Genomic DNA, 17,998 nt, shown 5'->3' with positions numbered 1-17,998 from the left:
TTTTACCTTTTTATTTCTTTTTTTTAAATTTCGTTTGTGCAATGTCCATTAATTCATGTCACAGCCCTATAAGTTGGCTGTGGTCTCTACAGCAAGACATTTATAGCATGATGTCATAAAACCTCTAGAGTAGCATGAGCTGGTTTACTATTAATTGAATAGACTAGATAAACAGAGTCAGCTTTGCCCATGCTCAGAACAGGCAAAATACAATTTAAGTTGCCAACATGTCAGTTTGTTTATTACCCTGAAAGCACTGGCTATGCTGAGAAGTTCTAAGTGCTTATTTTGCAAGAAAACAAGTAAGTTATTTGCTGTTTTTTTATACAGTCTGTTTCTTTTAATGTTTAGTTGTATTTAACATATTTTTTCTTACCAAAGGTGCACTGTTTAATATCCCTTTAAATATTAATTATGTAATACCGTAAGTTCCTTTAAGCAAGGAAAAAGCAAGATCTGTTAAGTTTGCTTTTATGCTTTGAAGTTTGAACTATTTCATTTTTAACCCCAGCAATTTTTTTTGCTTAACAGAAAGGAAGGTGATAATGAGTTTATGAATATTATTGCTAATGAAATTGGAACAGAGGTGAGTTATTTATTATTACTGTTAAGTATTTTGCAAAAGAAAATATATTGTTTCCAGATTGCTGAGCTTTGTAAAAAAAAAGTGGTATTAAAAGGATATAGAAATGACATTCATAGCAATATGTTTTTATGATGCATATGAAGTGCGCTAGTTATAAGTTAAGCAATTTATTTTGGTTTTGAAACTAACAGGAAGTGCAAACAGATGTGTGGGATAAAAGTCCTCTAGACTTCCACAGATTTATCAGTGGACAGGGCCAAAACATTCAAACGTTAACGTCAAAAGTGTTTTCAGTATAGGGACATACATTTTTTAAATACATTTTTTTTTACATTGAATGGTCTAGTAACTTTTTTTCCCTCTGGACTTGTAAACTACTGTGATATTTCCCCACCCCTAATAGATACAGTATATCTATATATACTGTATTTATATATCATCTATTTGTCTATCTTCAGAAACCATGGGCATTAATATGGAGCTGTCCCCCATATTTTGGTTATAACGCTAACACTCTTTTAGGAAGGCTTTCCACAAGATTTTGGAGTGTGTCTGTGGGAATTTATACCCATTCAGCCAAAAGAGCATTTGTAAGGTCAGGCGCTAATGTTGGACAAGAAGGTCTGGCTCACAATCGGCATTCCAATTTATTCCAAATTATTTCAATCAGGTTAAAGTTAAGGCTCTGTGCAGGCCACTCGTGTTCCTCTACAGAAAACTCATGAAACTATGTCTTTATGGACCTCTCGTGCACAGGAGCAGGAAATTACCTCTCCCATACGTTTACCACAAAATAGGAAGTACCCAATTGTCTAAAATATCTTTGTATGCTGTAGCATTAAGATGACCCTTTACTGAAACTAAGGGGATTAGCCTAAACCCTGAAAAACAACCCATCAGACTACCAGATAGTGAAGCAGGGTTTATCACTCCAGATTCCAATGGTGCCATCCTTTATACCACTCCAGCCAATGCTTGGCATTGCACATGTTGATGTAAAGCTTGTGTACAGCTGCTCGGTCATGTAAACCCATTTCATGAAGCTCCCAATGCACAGTTCTTGTGCCCATGTTACTTTTAAAGGCAGTATGGAATCCCGTAGTGAGTGACACAACAGATGATAAACGAATGTTACGTGCTATGTGGTCTGTCTCTCACACTAGCAAATAGCTGAATAAAAGGGATATGGAAATCATAACTAAACTTTCATGATTGAGATATAGCATTCAATTTTACAACACTTTCCAATTTTCATGATACAGACAGAGCGTACGATTTTAAAACTTTACACTTTATTTCTGTTATTAAACTGACCTTTTTCTCTTGATTGAAACTTAGCTCCTTTCCATGAGAGCATACCTAAGTAGGCTCAAAGGCATCCACGTGTAGTGACCACTATAAAGCAGCTCAGTGGTTTTTAACAGTGTTATAGATAAATGGATAGAATACGAGTGACGCACTGACTGTGCTTTGCAGCTCTTTGCGCTCATTGGAAATAGCGTGCGCATTACGAGTTCAAAGTAAACGCGTTTGAGTGCAGTCGAATTTAAATTGCATCAGGTTTAGAGCTCTGGTTAACTGTTAAACAAGACAAAAAAGTGGCACAAAAACATCAAAAATACACTTAAAATTGCAGTTAAAAGTTTAAGGGCTTGAAGATATGAATTTTTATGTGTTAGGAAAAAAAAGGCCTGCAAAGGCCTTTAATCGGATTTTACAATTTAGATTTAACGCAATCGGGTTAGCACACATAAAAACGTAGTAATCTTAAGGCGCATTATTGAAATATTAAATATAAAACATTTGAAAAATGTATAATAATGATTAAACATACTGTAAAAAATATACATCTATTCTATGGATTATTTAGAATATTTTACAGTGTGTTTAAATATTTTTAATAATATTTAATATTTTTTATTATTTTATATTTAATATTTCAATAATGCTCCTTAAGATTACTAAGTTTTCCTGTGCAATAACCCGACCACGTTAAAATCAAAATCGCGAAACATGATGCGCAGAATGCATATTTTACATTCCTATGTTCTTCACATAGAGAATAATGTACTTTTTATTATTAAATATTTATATATATATATATATATATATTCCAAAAGTAATGGTCGCACTCTCAGGTCTTTTAGTGAAAAAACGTAGTAAATTTTAATGAAACGTTTTCGGGGTAATCTACCCCATCATCAGCATAAACATACAGTGCATCAAACAAACTTAAATAGAAGCATGTTGCTCATTAACCAAATCAAAACTAAATCAAAAATACCTGTGTGTGGAAATTTCTCAGTGTGGTGACGCCAAACAGTGTGTGTGTGGACCGCATATTTTGCGTTCCACTGTGAGGACCGGAAGTGTAAAGTGTAGTATTATATCCGGTATCCTCGATTTTATAAAAGACTTATAGTGTTATTGTATACATACAAGAATACTGTGTTACTTATTTTAAGTTACTAAATGTGTAATAATGTTTCAATCTCTGTGTCATTATTGACAGTGTATCACACTCTTAGTGTATTGTTGCATTTGCGTACATTTATTTAGCCAGTGCCTTATACACTGCTCCTAGGCTCATATATACATATGTACATTACTTCCTGTTATCTAAATTACATCTCCCTTACTCGCGTGTTACTACTGCCTGTTGCGATTTTTTTTTTATATATATATATATATATATATATATATATATATATACCATGTGTATATATATATATATATATATATATATATATATATATATATATATATATATATATATATATAAATAATACTGTTCAGATACATATAGAAATATTTATTTAAGAATACATAGAACATATTCTTCTATGTGAAGAACATTGGAATGTGGGTTTAGCACACTTGAAAATATACAGTTGGGTTAGCGAGTGAGTATGGGTGTTAGTTTTTCGTCGCAGTTTTTGCGCTCCATTGAAGTCTATGGACAAGAAGTTAAACAATCGCAATATTTTTTTTTGTGTGCTTGTGGTTTTTGCTCACGCACAAACTTTTTACTTTCAACTCATAATATAAGCACCAAATGTCTCCATCTATCGATGTTATCGATCGAGTGGGAATGCTAGTTTGCGCTGCACTTGTAATCTAACTCATAGTGCTTAAGGCACATTCACGTTTTTTAGCCTACTTAGGTATGCAATCATTGAAAGTAGCTAAGTTTCAGGAAAGTTTACCTAATAGAGGTAACTTTGGTGATAGAAGTTAAAATTGTACCGGAGCCTGCCACACTATGCTTTCATGGAACAGAGCTAAGTTTCTATGAAAAAGGTTTACATCTTCATAGCTCACAAAACATTGATTTTCTTCAAATGTACATGGTATGTATTAAAGGGACATCCTACACTCCAAAAAAATATAGGCTATTTAAATAGAGCATTCAAAGAAGATAAAGTTTGTAATTGACATATGAAATATGATGCTGAGATCGTTTTACAGAGCTGTGTGTGAAATATCCATCTCAGTGTCTGCAGGAATGCCGTAGTAACGGTGAGGACAAAGGGGGTGTGGGATACCTGCACAGTTGAACAGAGAGCGAGAAACGGCTGAGTGCTGTTAGTTTACATCAGCAGCTTTTCTAATGTTTAAACATTCCCATGACAGCTTCTGCATGTTAGGGAGTGAGGGAAAAACCTTGCTCTCTAGCTAGTGTGTATGACGTATGTATTCATATGCAGCGAAAGTACTGCAAGCAGGGCCAGACAGGGACCAAAAATAGGCCCAGGCATTTTAAGGCAAAGCAGCCCACTAATTTCCCCATTTTTTATTTAACCGCCCATATACATACACTCATATGCATGCACACCACACACATAAACACGCATATGCATACACATTACACATATACACACACATATGCACTCACACCACACATGCACACCACACATACATATGCTCAGCACGTACACCAAACACAAAACACACACTATGCGCACACACCGTACACCACACATACATATTCATGCACACCACACATACATCCTCATACACACACACTCATATGCATGCACACCACACATGCACGTACACCACACATACACATTCATATGCATGCACACAACACATAGACCCTCAAACACACACACTCATATGCATGCACACCACACATTAACCCACATACATACAAAACAAAACAAGATCTTGACAATCTTTCAACAAAGGATAAAAGGTTTTATCCTTTGTTGAAAGATTGTCAAGATCTTGTTTTGCTGTGCTGAGCTTGAATCTCCTTATTTATGGAGTAAGTTACTAAATTTTTTTCAATTACACACTGGATACTTTTGTCATTTGGGTCTCTATTCATTTATAGTCCACTTTTGGATAAACCTGAAAATTCAGTATTTGACTCCAGGAACCTGTGGACTCTTGCCATCTGACGCTACGTTCCCTTTCAGCTGTAAAGATTCATCTTATGGAGTGAGTATACTGCACCCATATTAATTGGCTTCAATATATGCATCAAGCCTTTTTTCTCTTCACTTACTAGAGAAAATCACTCAATAGACCAGCGCCATCTACTACTGCTATTCATCAAAGTTTACCTTCACTTTAAGCATTTTGAATGTTTTTATAAAACGCAGTACTTTTTTTTTTGCAAGGAAACACAACTAAATAATTTTTATTCCATGGTTTTGATTCCTGAATCAGTGAGGCTCAAAACACTGTAGTTAACCTAATAAATATTTAATTAAATAGCCTCAGCGCTAGCGAGTGAGCTTAGTAAGGTCAGGTCAGGCAGTGACAGTCTCTCAAAGAAGAGTAGAGGAGCTTCAAATACTGCTGTTTGCCACTCAGTCAAAGACACTGTGACCTAAAAAATGTTCTCACTGCCCCTGCGCTAACTGCCTCTGCAGCTACTCACAGACAGACTGAATGAAGAGCAGGGTGCAGGCGAAGCAAAATGAAAAATGTCATCCCGCGCTAACTGCCTACAGTCATCTCTACATCCGTTAGCAGCAGGGTGCTCCTTAGGCTTCAAAGTGCTCCTTAGGCTTCCATCAGTTAGCGCTCTTGCCCCAATGACTGCACTGAAACAATAATAAAAAAATAAAAGTAAGAAATCCCCAGTCACTGCGCAATGGAACAGCCCGGTCTGCCCACTTGGAAATGGCCTTTGCCACACTGAAAGCACTCGGTATGTGCTGTAATAGTGGGCAGGGCTAAGGTAACCAGGCAGCCCACTGGGGATTTGCTCGGTATGCCCTATGGTCAGTCCGGGCCTGACTGCAAGGTTTATCATCATTTTTAGCAACAAAATTACTAATACATGTCAAATACAAACTTTATCTTTTTTTAATGCTTTATTTAAATAGCCTTATTTTTTTGGGTGTATAATGTCCATGTTATTAACACTAAAGATAGTATTTACATCACATTGGTGTTCAATTTATGCAGTGACATTCTTATCTCTTTAAACTATGAACAAAATAAGTTGATTATAGGGCACAACTAATTTGCTTTATTCTCTTGATATCCTTTGTTTAAGAAAAATATCTAAATAGGCTGCTGATTGGTGGCTGCACAAAGATGCTTTGTGTGATTAACTCATTGCTATTTCTTGAAGAAAGCATACCTGAAGAATGAAGCAAATTAAATAATAGAAGTGAATTGGAATGTTGTTTAAAATTGTATTTTGGGTTTCAACCAAAAATGGGCCGGCTCCTATGCTTTACATTCCTGCTTTTTAAATAAAGATAGCAAGAGAAAGAAGAAAAATGGATAATAGGAGTAAATTAGAAAATTGCTTAAAATTGCATGCTCTATCTGAATCATTAAAGAAAAAAATTGGGTTTAGTGTCCCTTTAAAAAGAAAATTTAGACAGTGCCCTTCTTTGTTCAGGAACTTGCTAAGACTGTATATTATTATCCTTTTTGTCCACCAGGAGGTAGCCAAGACATATTTTTGTAGTAAACTAGGTGACTACTTTCCAGATATAACATATATATATATATATATATATATATATATATATATATACAGTATATATATATATATATATATAATATGATTTTTTTTTAACCGTTTGAGTGCCAAGTAATTTCCCACCTGGGTGCTAAGCTGGATTTGATTTTTTTTTTTTTTTTAGGTTTTTTAAATATATATTTTTTTTTACTTTTTTTTCAGATCCCTTATACCATTGGAAAGGTTAGATTACCTTTCCAACGGTGGGTCTTGGGGGTCTGTAGCTGCTTAGATGCCTGAGATACAGGCTTCTAAGCAGCATGCCCCCATTTCCCTATACTGTCCATTGTAATTTTTAAATAAAGTTGCGTGGTGACGTCAACAAGTCATTGCGCGTGACATCACCACGCAAAGCGTGAAGCCCCGGCAATGCCTGTCACTATACAGGCCAGATCGCTGGGGTGGGAGTCAGTGGGAGCCCCCAGATTGCCTTCAAGGTGGGTGAGTGCTAGCGATGGCTCTGAGCCATTGTCAGCACCTGACTGGGACAATTTGCGACGGGTCAGAGCCGTCGTTAGCACTCAAAAGGTTAAATTATGTAATATATATAGTTTTACTATAATATCATTTTGGAGGTATGTTCATTTTGGAAACACCAGCAAACTTTTTCTTTAATACTCAGTACATGAAGGATTCTGAAACTCAGTTAACAGAATTATATTTACTGAATACTAACTGATATAAACTTATATATATACCATGCATATTGCAAGTTGAATGTAAATGGTTGGTATGCCTGAAGACCTAGCGTAAAGTGTAAGGGTTAAAAAAAAGTTGCACCAAACACAACATAAATACATTAAAATAAAGTATTACTTTCATATAAACACTTTCTGATTAAAATGTTTTAATATAATTAAATATTAAAAATATTTTGAATGATGTTGCACATTTCACGCTTACCCATAGGACAAACTAATACATACACCTTAATAGACACGGAACAGCACAGTGATAAACATGTATTGATATGAATTAATGTCTCTCTCTCTCTCTCTCTCTCTCTCTCTCTCTCTCTCTCTCTCTCTCTCGGATAAATACACACACACTGGTGAGATAAAAACACATGCAGACCTACTGAGGTGCATACAGGCTTAAAGTGATGGTAAACTCACTATAATAACTTTTTATGAATTTACCGGAATCATCCAAATAAATGTATTAGTGCTTTTTATTTTCCGCTACCTTACCTGCAATTATTAATTTCCATTAGTGTAATATCGCTGCCTGTCAATGGTGTAATACAACCTATTACCGCTATACGTTTTTTTTTTTATTCAAGTATCCAATCAGAATACTGTCCAACTGGCTCGCTTTAGTCTATCGGCTAGATTACGAGTTGTGCGTTAGTGTAAAAAAGCAGCGTTAATAGATCCTAACGCTGCTTTTTTACGCCTGCTGGTATTACGAGTCTTAAAGGTTTAAGGTCACCGCACACTTCTTTGGCCTTACCGCAAAACGACTTACATAAACTTCATAAAGTCTTTTTTCTATGGGACTTCCATAGCGCCGGTATTACGAGTCTGTCCTGGGAGGCCAAAAAGTGAGCGGTACACCCTACCCCGTCAAGAGTCCTAACGCATTTAAAAGTCAGTAGTTAAGAGTTTTATGGTACAACGCCATAGCATAAAACTCATAACTAAAGTGCTAAAAAGTACACTAACACCCATAAACTACCTATTAACCCCTAAACCGAGGCCCTCCCGCATCGCAAATACTAAAAAAAATGTTTTTAACCCCTAATCTGCCGCTCCGGACATCGCCGCCACCTACATTATATGTATTAACCCCTAATCTGCCGCCCTCAATTTCGCCGCCACCTACCTACACTTATTAACCCCTAATCTGCTACCCCAACGTCGCCGACACTATAATAAACATATTAACCCCTAAACCGTCACACTCCCACCTCGCAAACAGTTCAATAGTATTAACCACTAATCTGCCGCCTCGCAAACAGTTAAATAGTATTAACCCCTAATCTGCCGTCCCTAACATCGCCGCCACCTACCTACATTTATTAACCCCTAATCTGCCGCCCCCAATGTCGCCGCTACTATATTAAATTTATTAACCCCTAAACCTAAATCTAACCCTAAACCTAACACCCCCTAACTTAAATATAATTTAAATAAATATTCCTATCAATAACTAAATCATTCCTATTTAAAACTAAATACTTACCTGTAAAAAAAAACCTAAGATAGCTATAATATAACTAATAGTTACATTGTAGCTAGCTTAGGATTTATTTTTATTTTACGGGCAAGTTTGTATTTATTTTAACTAGGTAGAATAGTTATTAAATAGTTATTAACTATTTAATAACTACCTAGCTAAAATAAAAACAAAATTACCTGTAAAATAAAACCTAACCTAAGTTACACTAACACCTAACACTACACTATAATTAAATAAATTAACTAAATTAAATACAATTACCTAAATTAAATAAATTAGCTAAAGTACAAAAAAAACAAACACTAAATTACAGAAAATAATAAACAAATTACAGAAATTTAAACTAATTACACCTAATCTTATAGCCCTATTAAAATAAAAAAGCCCCCCCAAAATAAAAAAAAACCCTAGCCTAAACTAAACTACCAATAGCCCTTAAAAGGGCCTTTTGCGGGGCATTGCCCCAAAGTAATCCGTTCTTTTACCTGTAAAAAAAAATACAAACAACCCCCCAACAGTAAAACCCACCACCCACACAACCAATCCCCCAAATAAAATACTAGCTAAAAAAACCTAAGCTCCCCATTGCCCTGAAAAGGGCATTTGGATGGGCATTGCCCTTAAAAGGGCAGTTAGAGCTTTTGCCGCCCAAACCCTAATCTAAAAAATAAAGCCCACCCAATACATCCTTAAAAAAACCTAACACTAACCCCCTGAAGATCGACTTACCGTACGTCTTCATCCAAGCCGGACGAAGTGGTCCTCCAGACGGCATCTTCCATCTTCATCCTTCCGGCGCGGAGCGGGTCCATCTTCAAGACATCCAACGCGGAGCATCCTCTTCATCCGACAACTAAAACAGAATGAAGGTACCTTCAAGTGACATCATCCAAGATTGCGTCCCTTAGATTCCGATTGACTGATAGAATTCTATCAGCCAATCGGAATTAAGGTAGAAAAAATCCTATTAGGATTAGGAGTAATTCGTTTTTATTTTTGATAATTTCTTTTTTTATTTTGTGTAATTTTGATAATTGTATTTTATTAATTTAATTGATTTAATTTTATTGTAATGTTAGGTGTTAGTGTAACTCAGGTTAGGTTTTATTTTACAGGTAAATTTGTATTTATTTTAACTAGGTAACTAGTAAATAGTTAATAACTATTTACTAACTAGTCTATCTAGTTAAAATAAATACAAACTTACCTATGAAATAAAAATAACACCTAAGCTAACTACAATGTAACTATTAGTTATATTGTAGCTAGCTTAGGGTTTATTTTACAGGTACTTGTGAATATGATAGTGAAAGACAGCACCTATTTTCCTTTTTGGGGCACGGGAAAAGGGTTAGCCAGACCCCAATATATATCCAAGAAAAAGTATTTTTCCAGCCACCAGTTAAACTTTAAAAAGACCTTTATTCGTTTCTTACAGGGTCCATCATATCAACAACAACGTTTCAAACCTATGCCAGGTTCTTAATCATGTCTACTGAATAGTATACAGTAGACATGATTAAGAACCTGGCATAGGTTTGAAACGTTGTTGTTGATATGATGGACCCTGTAAGAAACGAATAAAGGTCTTTTTAAAGTTTAACTGGTGGCTGGAAAAATACTTTTTCTTATTTTACAGGTAAGTATTTTTTTTTTTTTTTTTTTTTTTTTTTTTTTTTTTTTTTCTTCACACTATTATCTTTATTAAATATATATATATAAAAAGGAAAAAGAGAATTATCATGCATACAAGTGGCTTGAGCTCAAATAAAAACTCTTAAACCAAGATCAATAATACACTTCCCATCTAAGTTATTAGAACTTGTATAATGTTAAATTGTAACAGCCAGCAGAAAAAATATAATTATCAACTAAGCACTTACAATCCAAGGGCTAAGGTTGTTATCTTTACAATTTTAAGCTAACTGCTAGGCTGAGATATCCACATTAAAGATAGGGAATCTTATTTTATAACATGGTAAGCAAGTTAAAAAAACAGAGAGACAGAGCTCAGTTTCTCCAAAGGACCCCTGACGCACGTTTCACAAAAACACTTCCTGAGAGGGGGTCAAAGTCAGGTCAGTTTGTCACAGTTTAGCTACTAGAGAAATGCACTGGGGAAAAAATAATTTTGCCCCAAATTTTCATATCGGCAAATTTCAATTTTTTATTTTAGTTCATTTACGTTCATGGTTGCATTACTTTCAAACGAGTTTCATTCAAAATTTTTGTTTCCAACTTAAATTTTTGTTTTGAGCTACACTGCAGATTCTTGCCATGTTTCTTTATCTGAAGCTGTAATCCACTATATTAGCTTTATTTTTATAATTTTATGTAATGCTGAAAGGGACAGGAAACCCCAACATTTTTAGTTAATGATTTGGAATAGGACATAAAATGTTAAACAACTTTCAATTTTGCTTTTATTATCAAATATGCTTCATTCTCTTGTTATCATTTACTGAAAGAACAGCATTGCACTACTGGCAGCTAGCTGAATACATCTTGGCCAATCACAAGAGACAAATGTATGCACGCAGGCACCAATAACCAGCTAGCCCCCACCAGTGTAGGATATGTGCATATTCATTTTCTTAAAATCGGATGCTCTGATTCTTGCAAGTTTAATTTTGACTTTCCTATCCCTTTAAACTTTTTTTTTTTTTTTTTTTTTTTTTTTTTTTTTTTAAACAAGCTTTATTAGTGACAAGATGAGTTATACATAACACTGAAAATCAAAAGCTTACATATAGGTATTAACAGACATGTACATTGTTGTAACAGGTTGCTCTTATTGATCTGTTGTAGTGAGCACAGTGTTGAATTAAACAGTGAGATAAAAGTCATGTTAGAGTCTCATACTTGTCCTTGTTTACTTTTATTGCAAGTATGGTCGTTGAGCTTGTTATTGCTTTCCAAATAGGGAAAAATTTTGTCTTATAAGACAAAAACTGATAAACAGAATTATAACATTTGAACTATGCGTCAGGCAGTGATGAAGTCTCTTCCTACTGTATAGTAAATTATAATATTGATTGCAAATAACATAGCAAAATTTGCTCCCCAACATAAGGAACAAAGACCTCAACTGAGCACAGCAAACAAAATGTTACTATATTTTGGTGACAGTCTAACAGTATAAACAGCTGTTAACATAATAAACATATAGTGACGCCCAAATGGTATAAACAATATGGTTGCTACCATACAGCAGTATCAGCAAAAGGTGAGTTGTTAGTAAGTGCAAGAGTGTTTCCTTTATCGCCTAGGGTTGTTGTTGTGGGGCGCTTATAATTAAGCCTGGTAGCATTTACTTGAACCCATCTGGTAGTCAGATAGTAAGTTGTTCTGTAAAAGGTATGGTATCCTAGTGATGCGCGACTATAAGCAGAACAGAGTATATGTGGTGTGCAGCAGTCCCATATAGTATAGCCCCGCACCTGCTGTGCTTTTAAAGTAAGCTCATGTAATTTCTATGTGGGTAAAATATAGGGTATACCTCAAAATTGAACATAAAAAGATTCAGAGAGCCCTGTCAGTGTAAGATGTTGTAGGCACTATCATAGTAATGGGGAAATATTTAACTATGGGGTTGGATAGATTGTTTATTTACAATTTATGGTTGTGGGTTATGTAAAACTTATAGGGCATCCCATCTTGGTAGTTTAACACCATAAATTCTTATATGTTTAGTACATGAGGGAAACTTCTGTATCAAGAGAGGCACACCAACACCATCTTCTAAAGTATTTATCAGCTTGCTAAATCTAAGTTGCCGTCTCGGCCGCAGACAGCAGTGTCCTAGGTAGTGTAGCGGTGGTGCCTATGCATTCAGATTATGTCACAGTATCTTCTGCATGTCTATATATTAGAATAATTTTTAGAGAGGGCTATCTGAACCCCAGAGCTTCGCAGAAAAAAAGTGGAAATAAAAAGGTATGGCTACTTTAAAAAGCATATCACTTTTCTTATTACAGGGCTATTCTCTGCCCAGAATATCTAATTAGGTAGTTAAGTATGGCAGTGATATGTTACAGACATTTGTATATATTGAATGACAAACAATCCTGCACATTAAAACAGTTAAGTCTAATCCACTACATATAATACAGAAGACACTGCGTATATACCGTGAACTACAACTATGAACCCTAACATATAAAACTTTTGAAGAAAAGGTCCGGTATCATTGCGGTGGAAATCAGATACTTATGTATTGTCCGTTCCCGACTCATCAGAACACACGTAAGGAGTATTTTCATGGCGGTTCCACCGCACTCCGCTGCTACCCCCAGTATCAGAGAAAACATCACAGTCTGTAGGGAACAGACCCTCAGCAGTCAACCGAGGATCGTTGGTCCTTGGGGCTGTGGGACTGTGAAGGCAGTTCAGTTCTGGGCCCCAGATTGGATCTCTCGAAGCCGTGTGCCAACGCTCTGTTGCAATCTGGCTCCCGATCAAACACCCAGCGACGGTTGGGATAACCAGATTCGGGTGGGTCACATTCTGTCTGGGTGTATGAGAGAAGCCCCTGGGCGCAGCCACATCGCCTCCGTTAATCTGGTCCGGTTCATCAGGCTCATTCTCCTGTGTGTCACCTTCCCACTTAGACAATGAGTCCTGTATCATCATATGGTGTTGTCCGTTTTGTGCCTCATCCGAGTCCACGTGGCCAATCTTATCCACCACCGGGCTATCTCGGGTTAAAAGCAGTTCTTTAGTGATGATGTTAGCCTGTGCGGTGTAGTTTTCTTGCTTGGTCTGCATAAGCAGCATGGTGTCGATGGCAGTGTTTGAGTGTAAAGACTGCTTCTGTAAAGTGGGTAGCCCCTCTGTACATGCTTGGGGGTTATCGCTTGATGTGTCTTCTGGTTCGGGAGCCGCTGCTATATTTATGGGTGTAATGGCAAGCAATCTAACCAAATTATCGTATGGGGCCTTGTCCATTAGAGAGCGCATCAGACTCTCAATCTTTTCAAGATGGCGATCGGGACTTTCTTGCAGGCTAGTTGTGCTGTGGATAGTCATTTTCCCTTGTTGTTCTCACCGCTCTCAAGCTATATGCGTGGTGACTGTACAATCCTGTGTTGTGCCGTGCCCAGCCAAGGCTAAATACCTCGGTATACAGAGGGGGAAAGCGCTACCTGTTATGAGCCGCCGCTCCAGGTCTTAGATGTCCGATCCTGAGTTCTAATGTCACCAATACAGCTCGGCCAATTGAAATAATATTCTAGCAAAGGAGATGTGTATAATCTTGTTCGATATTGTTGTCTTTGCTGTAAATTTGTCACCAAAAATCGGCGGATAGTTAGTGAATCAATCAGAGCTCATGGAGATGCGACCATTCAGGATCGCTACTTGGACACGCCCCCAAGTATTTATTTTTAAATAGGAATTATTTAGTCATTAATAGTAAGTTTTATTTAGAATTATTTTAATTATGTTAAAGTTAGGGGTTACGTTAGGATTATGGTTAGACTTAGGGTTACGTTAGGGGTTAATATATTTATTTAGTGATGTGGGAGGCCAGAAGTTATGGGGTTAATAACTTTAGTATAGTGGCTGCGTCAGCGACATTGGGGGTGGCCGATTAGTGGTTAATAAGTGTAGGTAGGTGGCGGTGAGATTGGGGGCGGCAGATTAGGGGTTAATAAGTGTAATGTAGGTGTCAACGATGTTGAGGGCGGCAGATTAGGGGATAATAAGTATAATGTAGGTGTCGGCGATGTCAGGGGCAGCAGATTAGGGGTGTTTAGACTCTGGGTTTATGTTAGGGTGTTAGGTTTAAACATACATTTTTTTTCCCCATAGACATCAATAGGGCTGCGTTACGGAGCTTTACGCTCCGCGATTGCAGGTGTTAGGCTTTTTTTTAGCCGGCTCTCCCCATTGATGTCTATGGGAAAATCGTGCACGAGCACGTCAAAACACCGCTTGTATTTGGGTGAGGTATGGAGCTCAACGCAACCATATCGCCCGCACAAGCCGGGTGTTTTCAAACCTGTAATAGCAGCGCTATGAAAGGTGAGCGGTGAAAATAACGTACAAGTTATTAGCGAGCCAGCCATAATGCAAAACTCATAATCTGGCTGAGAGTTAATTGTAATACTTTCCTTTTTGGGGACTGTACTTTAAACCAGTGATTTTTAACCTTTTTTTTGCCGTGGCACACTTTTTTACATTAAAAAATCCTGTGGCACACCACCATCCCAAAATTCTAAAAAAATCACACATTCTTGCCTAATACAGCATATATATATACACATACACACAAACACACACATACTGTATGTATTGTGCTGTTATGCCATGCCTCCTACAAACTACCCCTGCACTGGGAGTAAAAAACAAGCAAAGTTTAAAAAATATGTCACACTGTTGTCAGTCTGCCGTGGCACACCTGAGGATCTCTCACGGCACACTAGTGTGCCACGGCACACTGGTTGAAAAACACTGCTTTAAACAATACGATTATAGTAAAACACTATAGGCAATAATTGATTGTTTACCATCACTTTAATGATATAAACACAATAACACAGATACAACTGATACAGATACTTTCCACTTTGCATTGTCTTTTTTTGTTTTTCTGTAGTCAATGAAACATTTTACAGTAATTTTAATTGTGAATGGTGTACAGGAATACACTATGTACTGTATATAAAGCACAGCACAGGCTGTAGAGGCTTAGTCAGTTAACACCCACGCTGATGTCTTATTACAGGACACACTCGTCTTTCTAACTGTGGGGGATGAAAAAGGTGCTGGATTGTTCCTTCTCTCTGGACCAGCAGAACACGTTGAGAAATTGGGACCAAGGTACTTTTTTAAATGCCAGTGATCCTACAATGTTACTGATACAATAATAATGCACACACTTAAAGGGAGATACAATAATAATGCACACACTTAAAGGGAGATACAATAATAATGCACACACTTAAAGGGAGATACAATAATAATGCACACACTTAAAGGGAGATACAATAATAATGCACACACTTAAAGGGAGATACAATAATAATGCACACACTTAAAGGAAGATAGAAGTCATAATTAAAGTTGTGGTATCTGGTGAATGAGGGTTACACATATGTCTTTTGCCATTGGCTCACCAGATATAAACTTCTTTGTAGGGGTTAAACACACAGTTATTGGTAAGTAATAGTGTAATAATAAAATTCCCTTTTTATCTTTATGTCCCTTTAAGAACATAAAGAATGTCACAAACATATTACTTGAATAGTAATTAATGTGTTATTGGAAGACAGCGTGTATGTGTTTCTTGAGCACTATATGGCAGCTGTAACAATGTTTGTAACAATATTATATATGTTCTGCTCAAGACATGTACACGTGTCTGAGCTTTCCTTAGTATGCTCTAATGGAAAGGAGCTAAGTTTCATCTAAGAGAAAAAAAAGTTGTATGCGCTATCTGTATCACGAAAGTTTAATTTTGACATCCCCACGCCCCTTTAAGGAGTGTTTAAAGGGACTCTCAAGTCAAAATAAACTTTTATGATTCAGACAGAGCAGCAGTTTTAATACACTTTTCAATTTACTTCCATCATCAAATTTTGCACAGTCTTTTTTTATTCACACTTTGTGGGGAACAAGATTCTACTGAGCATGTGCACAAGCTTACAGGGTATACTAGTCTGTCATTGGCTGATCTGTCACATGATACAGGGGGACCGAAAATGTGGGGAAAAATTAAATTTGACAGAAAAAAATCTACTGTTTGTTTGAAATTCAGAGTAAGTGCTATTGCAATGTCTTTTTATTATGTACCTGTTAATTATGTAATTCTACTCCATTGAGTGGTCCTTTAATAATGTCAGATAGGTAAGGATATATAGGAAGTCGTGGAATAATGGTAACGTCAGGTTGAGTTGTTATAGAGAATATATAATGGAGAGAAATGAGCAGCTATATGGTGAGGATAGAACGCAGTGGTTACTACCTATAGGAACAGGTGGTTTACCTGTATGGGAAGCTTACACATTACAGAAGAATATGATGATAGGCTGCAGCTTTTTTATTTTTAAGAAACACTTAGTCATTTTCTTGTCATCTAACAGGGTTTCCGAAATCCTGGATGGGAAAGGAGCAGGGAAACGTGGCCGTTTTCAAGGCAAGGCCAATAAGATGAGTCAGAGGGGTGATGTTGAGAAACTGCTACTGGAGGTCATGAACGGGCCTTGTCTGACAGAAGAATAAGGTTCTTACAGAGCTATACAGGAAAGCTGCATGGTCTCAGAAGAATTTATTTTGACATAAAAATTACCTGCAATGATGTCTCACCAATTAGCCATACAAAACTTTCAATACTAGTTCTATATTATTTTTATTTTTCAACAAAGTGTTGCTCCTACAGTTGGAATTATTTATTTACATTGTTTGAGACAGTTTCAAGGGTTAATATAGTGTTGCTATTGTATAGGTAATACAACTGCTAAAGAGACATGTAACTTGTATATAAAATAAAATGGTTGTTGCTAAATCTTATGTGTCATACTTGTGGCCCCCAAGGCAGAACATGCTGTGTCTTCCAATAGCACTGTGCTCAAATAGCACAGTGCAGCCAGAGCAAATGCTTTTTGAAGAGAACAGTCAAGTACAAAGAACAGCGTTGTAAAGCAGCAATGCATTGATTGATGACTGTCTCCTTGAATGTAAGACATTCTTGTTAGCAATGCACCTTTTTATTACTAAATTTTTACCTTATATATGATGTAAAACTTAGCAAAACATCTTTCTCTGCAGTAAATTTTGCAATGCAATTTTCAACTTCTACAATATATTATAAAACTTTAAAAATGCCTTTAATCTTCATTTAATAGACACATTGCAATTGAGCTAGTGCTTTAGTTTAACTGACTAATTTAAAATTGATTTTCATTTCAAAATGACCTGCAAAAAAAATGTTCTCACAAAAATAAATCTCTGTGCTTGTGGCTGATTTTATGACTGATTTGTTTAATTTGTAGTCTAACTTTCATAGGACTAGATTCCACACCTCCATAAGCCAACATTATAAGTGATATCATTATTCATTACTATTACTGCTTAGTTTCTTAGTATTCCATTGTTTTGTGTTGTTTTTTTTTGGCTTACTTTGGGGGTCCAGACTCTGATTGCTCTTGTAGTACATATATATTTTCTAGGTATTTTTCATCTCCTTTTGTGTATTAAAGGGACATTCCAGTCAAAATCTAAATGCAAATAGATGAATT

The 17,998-nt window shown here is 36.3% G+C and overlaps 1 protein-coding gene across 3 annotated transcripts in view; it reads left to right on the top strand.

The window, feature by feature from the left end:
* The window catches only part of LOC128646139 (alanyl-tRNA editing protein Aarsd1-B), a 192,509-nt gene extending 174,785 nt beyond the window's left edge, over positions 1-17,724 (top strand). For 2 of the 3 annotated variants that reach the window (XM_053699573.1, XM_053699574.1), the window contains exons 11-13: positions 532-586; positions 15,487-15,581; positions 16,844-17,724. In XM_053699573.1, the coding sequence (XP_053555548.1) occupies positions 532-586; positions 15,487-15,581; positions 16,844-16,982 (289 nt within the window). In that variant the 3' untranslated portion in view covers positions 16,983-17,724. The remainder of the gene's footprint in view (positions 1-531; positions 587-15,486; positions 15,582-16,843) is intronic. The other variant, XM_053699577.1, reaches the window with a different exon arrangement.
* Positions 17,725-17,998: the final 274 nt, after the last annotated feature.

This window comes from Bombina bombina, chromosome 1, assembly GCF_027579735.1.
Source record: "Bombina bombina isolate aBomBom1 chromosome 1, aBomBom1.pri, whole genome shotgun sequence".
In the NCBI taxonomy this organism is placed as follows: Eukaryota; Metazoa; Chordata; class Amphibia; order Anura; family Bombinatoridae; genus Bombina; species Bombina bombina.
The sequence above is the reverse complement of the archived record's forward strand: the minus strand, read 5'-3'. Positions and strand labels throughout refer to the sequence as shown.